The 10742-nt window shown below is 42.7% G+C and overlaps 1 protein-coding gene across 1 annotated transcript in view; it reads right to left on the bottom strand.

The window, feature by feature from the left end:
• POU2F3 (POU class 2 homeobox 3) overlaps window positions 1–9184 on the bottom strand; it is an 84768-nt gene extending 75584 nt beyond the window's left edge. Inside the window, 2 exon segments of the mRNA XM_070952355.1 lie at window positions 8973–9081; window positions 9083–9184. Coding sequence (XP_070808456.1) covers window positions 8973–9081; window positions 9083–9184 — 211 coding nt within the window.
• Between the last annotated feature and the right edge of the window lie 1558 nt (window positions 9185–10742).

Consider the following 10742-nt stretch of genomic DNA (forward strand, 5'->3'; position numbering starts at 1 on the left):
TGCATGCGTGCATGTTTGCGCATGTGTGCAAGATTGTGCGTGCATGCGCAGACAGTGTTTGTCCACGTGCATTGCACATGCGAAAGCTGTGTGCATGTGCATATGATGAAATTGCACACACATTGTGTGTTAGTGCGCAGGCGCAAAAGATGTGCACATGCGCAGATGGTGCGGGAGGAGCCACACGTTACCACAGATGGCAAGCAAGCACATGCAGGGCGCAAAGCACATTTCTGTTCGTCACTCGGTAAGCGAAAGGTTCGCCATCACTGTCCTAGGATGTCGTGCGAGCAGATCGCTTGTCAAATTGTTAACTGTCGTGCAAGGAATTGGATAAGCGTCCACTGCAATCATTTGGCTGGTCCCATTATTAAACTGAGAAACAGAAACGAACAAGCAAAAAAACCCCGGTATGTGTCCCGAAGCAATTGTGATTCTCATTCTGGCCAGCATGTGACTGACTTATCTGTCAACTCTTCCCTACTTCTGAACCATCATTACAAAAATGCAATCTTCCTGCCATCACACTAAAGATAGCCCACCGTTCATTCAATAAATGAATAAATAAATGACTTTATTGTCCATGGCTTAAGACCTGGATATTTACGAGACCGCCTCCTGCCGCCGAGAGCATCCCACTGGCCAGTACGCTCCCACAGAGAGGGGCTCCTCGCGGTGCCGTCGGTCAAACAATGTCAACTGGCGGCCCCCCAGGGGGAGAGCTTTCTCTGTGCCACCTGCCCTCTGGAATGAGCTCCCCCCGGAGATACGGACGATCCCGGATTTACGTATCTTCCGCCAGGCCCTCAAGACTTTTTTATTTCAACAAGCCGGGCTGGCCTAACTTTTTCAATTGTTTAATTTTAATTTGAATTTTAAATGGGGTATTCAAATTGTTTAATATATTTTAAATTGCTTTTAAATTTTGTATTTTATGTTTTTTACCTTTGGCTGTTCACCGCCCTGAGTCCTTCAGGAGAAGGGCGGTATATAAATTTAAATATAAATAAATAAATAAATAAAAATAAATTGTACGTGTATACACAGTATACCCATACAACGAAATTCACTTAACACCCAAAGACCAGGTCCAACACACATAACAATCCCCAAACACACCCCCACCCACCACAATTCCCCACCCCTAAACCACCCAAACATCCGCACAACAGACCAAGTAATGCTGTCCAACAGCTCACTGATGGTGGCCCATTCAGATAACAAAGTTGGAAGGGGACCTTGGAGGTCTCCTAGTCCAACCTCCTGTTCAAGGCAGGAGCTTTGCCCTCTCCCAGTCAAATCTCTTCTTAAAAACCTCCAGTGATGGAGCTCCCACAACATCTGGAGGCAAGTCGTTCCACTGATTAATTGTTTCCACTGTCAGGAAATTTCTCCTTAGTTCTAGGTTGCTTCTCTCCCTTGATTAGTTTCCCATCCGTTGCTTCTCCTTCTAGTTATAATGTACATTAAAATGGACACTTAATGTACAGAAGCAACAAGACTGTTTAGACTCTCTTTGTTCAGTCTGAAGGCCAGGTGCAACATAAAATGCTTTACTTTTGGCCCTACATTCACATGAAAAGAATAACTGCCTCCAGAAGTTGTGAATGCTCCAACACTGGAAGTTTTTAAGAAGATGTTGATAACCGTTTGTCTGAAGTGGGTGTTGGGGTTCCTGCCTGGGAAAGGGGGTTGGGACTAGAAGACCTCCAAGGTCCGCTTCCAACTCTGGTTATTCTATTCTATTCTATTCTATTCTATTCTATTCTATTCTATTCTATTCTATTCTATTCTATTCTATTCTATTCTACTCTACTCTTCATTCCAATATTCTATTCTATTCTATTCTATTCTATTCTATTCTATTCTATTCTACTCTACTCTACTCTACTCTACTCTACTCTACTCTACTCTACTCTACCCTTCCTTCCAATATTCTATTCTATTCTATTCTATTCTATTCTATTCTATTCTATTCTATTCTATTCTATTCTATTCTATTCTATTCTATTCTATTCTACTCTTCATTCCAATATTCTATTCTATTCTATTCTATTCTATTCTATTCTACTCTACTCTACTCTACTCTTCATTCTCTTCTCTTCTCTTCTCTTCCCTTCTCTTCTCTTCTCTTCTCTTCTCTTCTCTTCTCTTCTCTTCTCTTCTCTTCTCTTCTCTTCTCTTCTCTTCTCTTCTCTTCTCTTCTCTTCTCTTCTCTTCTCTTCTCTTCTCTTCTCTTCTCTTCCCTTCCCTTCCCTTCCCTTCCCTTCCCTTCCCTTCCCTTCCCTTCCCTTCCCTTCTCTCCTATCCTATCCTATCCTATCCTATCCTATCCTATCCTATCCTATCCTATCCTATCCTATGTGTGAAAGAGAAGACCCAACTCAGTGAAAGCTGTCGGAGATGATGACGCATCTCTCATACCATTAGACAACTTGGTTTGAAACAAAAGAGAACATCTGGGGATTACCACTGTCTGGAGGTGATCTTGAAAGCAGTTTCCATTTGCTCAGAAATTCGGGATAAAAGAGGAAAGGAGGGTCCAGAGGAATTAGAAGATTCTAATAGCCAGTTTCGTGGCCAAGGTGAGACTTCTTCATCTTAAAACCTATCTCCTAAAATCTATCATTTCTAACAATGGTGTTGTGGTATCCAGGCTATAAAACAAATTAATCACAATAACAGTTTTGGGATAGTTTGCAAAAGTGAATCTAAAGATAAAGGTAAAGATTCCCCTCGCACATATGTGCTAGTCATTCACAACTCTAGAGGGGGGGTGCTCATCTCCGTTTCAAAGTCAAAGAGCCAGTGCTGTCCGAAGACGTCTCCGTGGTCATGTGGCCGGCATGACTCAACGCCAAAGGCGCATGGAACGCTGTTCCCTTCCCACCAAAGGTGGTCCCAATTTTTCTACTTGCATTTTTTACGTGCTTTCGAACTGCTAGGTTGGCAGAAGCTGGGACAAGTAATTGGAGCTCACCCCGTCATGCGGCACTAGGGATTCGAACCGCTGAACTGCCGACCTTTCGATCGACAAGCTCAGCGTCTTATCCACTGAGTCACTGCATCCCTTCAAAAAAGTGAATCTACAGGGCAACAAATGTGCAAATAAACCAACAAGCAAAAATACTCCTGTTGTTCCAACTTCAAACTATCTAGCCTTCAGTCTTCCCGATCCCTTTTGCTTGGCTAAATAGTAAACAGGATTTTAATTTTCTCACTCTTTTTCTTTCTGGATTTCCAAAACTTCAGCACAAACTTTCTACAGGAACAAGATAATCCATCGCTTCTACACTTCGTTAATCAGCATAATTACATCAACACAAGTTGGTTACAGATACTAACTCTCATGTTCTGAATTTTTTCCCCTCCTAATGTCATAATTGGAGTAGAAATATCCAGGTTAAAACCTTGAACATGGTCTGTGTTAACCCATGAAAGTAGATCAGACTAAAAAAAAAAAAAATCAGTGCCACATAAACCAGGATTATGTTCTTGTAACAGCTCTAATAATGGAATTTTGCATGGTCTGAATGAGTTTCCCTCTGCATGTTTTCATTGAACTAGAGGAGGGTTTGTTTGAGATGATTTTTCAAGTTACTTTTTTTAGCCAGGATCAAATTCTGTTTATCTGACCATGGATGGTGACTCTTCCTTTCGTTCTCCAAGGCCATTCCATAGGTCCTCTACCAGTGGTGAAATCCAAATTTTTTTATTACCAGTTCTTTGGGCATGGCTTGGTGGACGTGGTGTGGCTTGGTGGGCGTGGCTTGGTGAGCATGGCAGGGGAAGGATACTGCAAAATCCCCATTCCCACCCCACTCTGGGGCCAGCCAGAGGTGGTATTTGCTGGTTCTCTGAATTACTCAAAATTTCCGCTACCAGTTTTCTGAAGTGCTCAAAATTTCCGCTACCAGTTCTGTCAGAACCTGCTGGATTTCACCCCTGTCCTCTACCAATTCAACTCCCTAACTGCTTCTTTGGGGACTGTAACAAAGTTGGCTTAAACGTTTTATTCTGCAGGTTGCCCAGAACTGTGTTGAAATTTGGTGGCCTGTATGTTTAATCATGCATAACCATAAATGGTTTTCCCAGTTGCAATGGATGGCTGTGAAAGTTGGACCATAAGGAAGGCTGAGCACCAAAGAATTGAGGTCTTTGAACTATGGTGCTGGAGAAGACTCCTGTGAGTCCCTTGGACTGCAAGGCGATCCAACTGGTCAGTCCTAGAGGAGAGCAACCCTGACTGCTCTTTAGAAGGCCAGATCCTGAAGACGAAACTCAAAATACTTTGGCCACCTAATGAGAAGGAAGGACTCAGTGGAGAAGAGCCCAATGCTGGGAACGACTGAGGGCAAAAGAAGAAGGGGACATCAGAGAACGACGTGACTGGATGGAGTCACTGAAGCAGTAGGCATGAGCTTAAATGGACTCCAGAGGATGGTGGAGGACAGGAAGGCCTGGAGGAATGTTGTCCATGGGGTCGCGATGGGTTGGACATGACTTCGCAACTAACAACAATGTGTTTAATCAATATGCAGGTTGGAACTTGAACTCTTGGTTATCCCATGCTGCAACAGTCTCTCTGAGAGAGAAAAACTGAGCATTAAAATAGATACGGAAGGTTCTGCTTACATTTGCCTAGCTAGACATATTTATTCATGAAGGACTAATCTACAAAAGGGATGTCTACTCTGAATGATTAGCTGATCCAAAGATAGAGCCGGGGACTACTGTTTTGCTAATCAGGTCATTGTTATGGATACATTTGTTAAACAACGTCTGAACAAACTCAAGCTGAGACTCCTGCCATTATTATTATCATCATCATTATTAATATGGCACATTGCATAGTCAGACAGATGTTTAGACTGGATTTAGTATTTTAATTCACCGATCGAGTCCTTTCCAAAGAGTTGGGATAGGCAAATGTTTGTTGTTGAATGGTGTTGAAGGTTTCGGCACAGGATGTAAGCTGTTCCAAGTCAAACTGCCTTTTGCAATTGACCGATAGTGAGGATGTTCAAGGGATGGTCCATATGTTTTTGGATTGCACCCAAGGCGCCTATTTCTACTGGTACTTCCTTTGCTTTCTTTTGCCACAGTCATTCTATTTCTATTTCCAGGTCTTTGTATTATTATTATTATTATTATTATTATTATTATTATTATTATTATTATTATTATTATTATTATTCCTCGAGCTATGCGTGGCTCTCTACGAGGCTTACAATGTTTACAATTCTTCAATGAAAAACAAGATTATAGCAAGCGTCAGATTAATATGGAACTCAATTCAGCCATCACCTTAGACTGAAGTCCAGGTAAACATCAAAGTGGCGCCTACGATTTACCAGAGAAGCTGCTGAGTGAACAGATGTAGTGAAGGAGACAGGAAAAGTGACCCCACCATGAAGAAATCCACAGGATTTGAACTCCTCCTGCCTGGTCTTCTGGACAAGTAGGCAATCATAAATTCGATGGGATATGAAGTTCTCAATAACTAGATCACTTTCTACAAAAGAAAGGATCCTTCAGGTAGCCTAGCTGCAGGGGTGAAATCCAGCAGGTTCTGACAGGTTCTGGAGAACCGGTAGCAGAAATTTTGAGCAGTTCGGAGAACCGGTAGCGGAAATTTTGAGTAGTTCGGAGAACCGGTAGCGGAAATTTTGGGTAGTTCAGAGAACCGGAAAATACCACCTCTGGCTGGCCCCAGAGTGGGGTGGGAATGGAGATTTTGCAATATCCTTCCCCCAGGAATGGGGAGGGAATGAGGATTTTGCAATATCCTTCTCCCAGGAGTGGGGTGGGAATGGAGATTTTGCAGTATCCTTTCCCTGCCACGCCCACCAAGCCACACCATGTCCACCAAGCCATGCCCACAGAACTGGTAGTAACAAAATTTGGATTTCACCACTGCCTAGCTGGGATTTCATACCTCAAAACCATCACTCTGAATTTGTGCTTTGCAAATCTTTAAGTCCTGGCAAAATTCAGAACTTGACATTGTTTTCAAGAAGTTCTCAAGATCAACGAAAATGCATTGAGCCATCTCTCCTAGATGTTAGCAGAACTATGAAGGACTTTGTTTGCCCCGTGTCTTTCCTGCACTTTGCATGGCCATTCCTTGCGGGATTCTTGTTATAGATTAGCATCCCGCACAGGTTAAAAAGGATGAAAATATTATTTTTGGAACTATGGACACACAAAATGCAATTACTTTCATTGCCATTAATGAGCTAGAGCAGGGGTCTCCAACCTTGGCAAGTTTACGACTTGTGGACTTCAACTCCTTCTGGGAGTTGAAGTCCACAAGTTGTAAACTTGCCAAGGTTGGAGACCCCTGAGCTACAGAACTATGCTCTTTTTTGGGAGAGTCAAGGAGAAACAGTACGCAAAGAAGACAATATGGAATAATAACACCAGAGGTTGCGAATCTCGGACCTCAGTTCTTGCTGTAAATCAGAATCCGGAATACTTTGGATACCAACAAGAGATACAATGCTTCATCCTGTCTGAGGTTCCCGGTGATGCCCCCAAGAAAGGAGATTTGGGGCCAATGTAAGCAATTTTTTTTGGGGGGGGGAGATTGCCTTAGGTTTTCATTTAAATTTAAAAATGAAGTAGAATTGTTTCATGGGCATCTGGTTTTCTAGCTATTCGTTTTCTTTTTCTGCTACTATAAGCATTTCTTTCTCTCTCTCTCTCTTTCTCTCTTTCTCTCTCCTCCTTCTCCTTCGCTTTCTCTCTCACACACACTATATAATATTTCTCTCTCTCTAATCTCTCTCTAATCTCTCTCTCTTTCCCTGTCTCCTCCTTTCTTTCTCTCTTTCTCTCTCTCTCTTTCTCTCTTCTCCTTCTCCTTTGCTTTCTCTCTCTCTCTCACTATATAATCTCTCTCTCTAATCTCTCTCTTTCTCTCTCTCTCCCTCTCTCCCTCTCTCCCTGTCCTCCTTCTCTTTCTCTCTGTTCTTCTCTCTTTCTCATATCTCTCTATCTCTCTATCTCTCTCTATCTCTTTAATCTCTCTCTCCCCTCTCCCCTCTCTCCCTCTCCTATCTATCTATCTATCTATCTATCTATCTATCTATCTATCTATCTATCTATCTATCTCTATAATCTTTCTCTCTCCTATCTCTCTCTCTCTACTCTCTCTCTTTCTCTCCTATCTATCTCTCTATCTATCTATCTCTCTATCATCTATCTACTATAATCTCTCCCTCTCCTATTTCTCTCTCTTTCTCATCTATCTATCTATCATCTATCATCTATCTATCTCTATCTACATCTATTTATCATCTATCATCTATTATCTATCTATCTATCTATCTATCTATCTATCTATCTATCTATCTATCTATCTAATCTAATCTCTCTCTCCTCTCTCTTTCTCGCCTATCTATCTATCTATCTATCTATCTATCTATCTATCTATCATTATATAATTTCTATCTCTCTTTCTCTCCTCTCTCCCTCACTAGCTATCATCTATCTTAGAACATTACCAAATGCCAAAAGTCTCACAGAAAACTTACTTTAATGCTACATTTCCACAATGCCATGTCTTTATTAGACATCAATTCCCTTTCACTCCTGACTGGACACACTGGCATTTCTGTGGGACAAGAAACGTTCTGAAGGATTTTCTGATGGCCACCCTGAAGAAGTTCCCTACAAGCCCCAAAGTCCTCCAAGTATCATGTCCTCCAAAGCCCAGTGACCTCTTTCCTCATATTGTAGGAGAGAAAGAAAGAGAGAGAGAGAGAGATTAGAGAGAGAGAAAGATTATATAGCGAGAGAGAGAGAAATAAAGGTGAAGGAGAAGGAGGAGGAAAGAGGAGGAGAAGTTGAAAGAGGAGAAGAAGAAGAAGGAGGAGGAAAGAATGAAGGAGAAGGAGGATAAAAAGAAAAGACAGAAGAGAAAGATTTAGGGGAGGGTGAGAAAGAAAAGATGAAGGAGGAGGAGAAGAGAGATATGAGCAGGAAAAGCAGAAGGTGGTAGAAAAAGCTTTGTATTGTTCTTTCAGTCTATTTAATTCTGTTAATCTCTTATGGAATTGCTAACCAGGAATAGATGCCAGGAAAAGGTGGTCTGGAATTCAGATCCTGCCATTTTTTTTTGTTCCAAACAGAATGGGATCCATTGCTAGTCTCAGGTTGAATGCTGAGATCTTTAAAAAAATAATAATAATTCACCTTTCCCCTTTGATCCTCTGGATTCATGAATTCACACACTCACAACTTAGTGCAAAGTAAGCAATCCACCCTACAAGACACGCGCCATCATTTCACCATTTAAATCCACGAGGCTTAAATAGCCAGACGCCTCACCGCTTAACCCAAGTCCCGGTTCCCTAAGCCAAGATGCTCTCAACAGAGCTGTTACTACTGGTAATAATCCCATGAGTAGCCTTCTTTATGGACTCTCCAGGGCCAGAGCTGGCAACCGAGAGAGATTTCCTGAGCATGTACAAAGGGCAACTGCTTTCTTTCGGGACAGAGCTAACCCAACGCTGACTCTTCACTATCCAACCCAGAGAGAAAACTGGCACAATACACAGGTGAAATGGAGCTTCCCCACCTGCCGGGAGGCTTACGATGATACCTGGAGGGGACGATTTCACCTTCCCCCTTTAGGCCCCCCTCCCCAATCTTTCAACCCCCCTCCCACCCTGATGGCTTTGAGAGCTCCTCAGCAACCCTACCCAACTCTCTTGGCTCATGTCAACGTTCAATCTGTATCACTAATGGCTCAGTGGCAAAGACATTGAGCTTGTTGATCAGAAAGCTCGGAAGTTTGGCGGTTCGAATCCTTAGTTTCCTGCGAGAGCAGGGGTATGGACTAGATGACCTCCAAGGTCCCTTCCAACTTTGTTACTGTAAAGCACGATGCTCCTCAAATATCCCAGGGAGAAGAAAGCAATTTGGCAGCCGGATCGGGGCACCACTGATATCTTAGGTTGTCTTACCTGTGTGCGTTAAGTCCAGATTCACCATTCTGCTGGTGGGAAAATACCTGCTGCACCCCGGCCAGCCCCCACCCACCGAGGTGGCCCGTGGGGCTGCCAGCTTCCCCCCCTCTGCCGAGTTCTTCCTCAGCCTCTTTGCCAGCCGTCCAGCTGCGGCTCGCACCTCTGGCTCGGCCGGTGTTCCTGACTGCACTGAAGGCAGGTGAGAACATTACCTGAGTTGCAGCCACACCCCCGTGACACTTCTCATCCCGGGCAATCTTTCTTTCCTTTTTTTTTTTTCCATCTATTTTTTTTTAAAAAATATTATTATGCATCCTGGCCGGAGTCCCATGCAAATTGGGCCATTTGCATATTAGTAGCTTCATTTGGGCTGCGTCCCAACAGCCCTGGAGAAAAAGGGTGGGGCAGAGCAGGAGGGAGGGAGGGAAGCCTCGGTGTGTGTTTGTGTGTTTGTGCAGTGTGTTGTGTTCGTGTGCAAGGGTGGGTGGTGGGGAAGAAGCAGCCAGCCCACCAAGGTCTGTTTACCTGGTGGAGCAGGAGGCGTTGAATCTTAAACCTGCCCTTTCCAGAAACAGGATAGCTTCCCTTTCCTTCTTGCATGCATACCTTAGAAGGAGACGTCCACAGTGGGAGATGTTTTTAGCCAAACTTCCAATGGGGAGGCTCTGGTTCTGGAAGACCCCTGAAACCCACCCAGTCCTGGAGGCCTGACCGAGCCGATATAGATGCCCACCTGCTCTGGGGCAGGAGGACTGTGTGGGCTCAGAACGATGTGGTGGGGCGAAATGCGTTTTGGATTGCGCCACAGGGTGAATAAGATTTTGTGATAGCGATCTCTCCACAAACAGAAAAAGGGCCAGGGAGAAAGGATGGGAGGAGACTGCCTTACCAATAGATGTAGGGAGACTTACCGGCAGAGGAAGAATTATTATTATTATTATTATTATTATTATTATTATTATTATTATTATTTAATCTTTAGTGAGATTCACAGCCTTTGAGGCTGGTTAATAGCTCAGCATCTCGAGTCCTAACCAAGGACCTAGGAACTGTTAAGGTATCGTCGGAGGATGTAAGCTGTTCCGAGTAAGGTGGTTTTTTGTAGAGTCAAAACGTTCAAGTCCGGCAAATTTAGAATTTCTAAATAGCGGGGTGGCCCTTTGGGTATTGCTCCAAGGGCTCCAATTACAATCGGGACAACACACGATTTCTTTTTCCACAGTCACTCAACTTCAATTTGCAAGTCCCGGTACTTTGTGATTTTTTCTTGCTGCTTATCTTCAATCCGTGCATCACCAGGTATTGCAATGTCAATGAACCATACTTTTTTCTTTTCAACTATTGTTATGTCAGGTGTGTTGTGGACCAAGTGCCTGTCAGTCTGAATCCTAAAGTCCCACAAGAGCTTGAGTTTTTTTTTTTTTTAATTATTATTATTATTATTATTATTATTATTATTATTATTATTATTATTAAATTAAATTTATATCCCGCCTATCTCACTGTAAGGTGACTCTGGGCAGCTTACGGCCTCGTAAAAGCAAGCGTAGCAAATATTTATTATTTATTTATCTATTAATTCAATTTGTATGCCACCCCTCTCTGAAGACTCAGGGTGACTCACAATGCATTTAAAATCATTATAAAAAAAACATTTAAACTGTATCACAACTGTATTAATTGAAGAACCACTACGAAATACTGCTTTAAGAAGAAAATTTACTTATACGTTGTATGTTTTGTAAATGTTTTTTATATGTGTTTTAA

The sequence above is a fragment of the Pituophis catenifer genome, unplaced genomic scaffold (genome assembly GCF_029215685.1).
Source record: "Pituophis catenifer annectens isolate HBS135680 unplaced genomic scaffold, rPitCat1.0.hap2 SCAF_12, whole genome shotgun sequence".
Lineage (NCBI taxonomy): Eukaryota > Metazoa > Chordata > Lepidosauria > Squamata > Colubridae > Pituophis > Pituophis catenifer.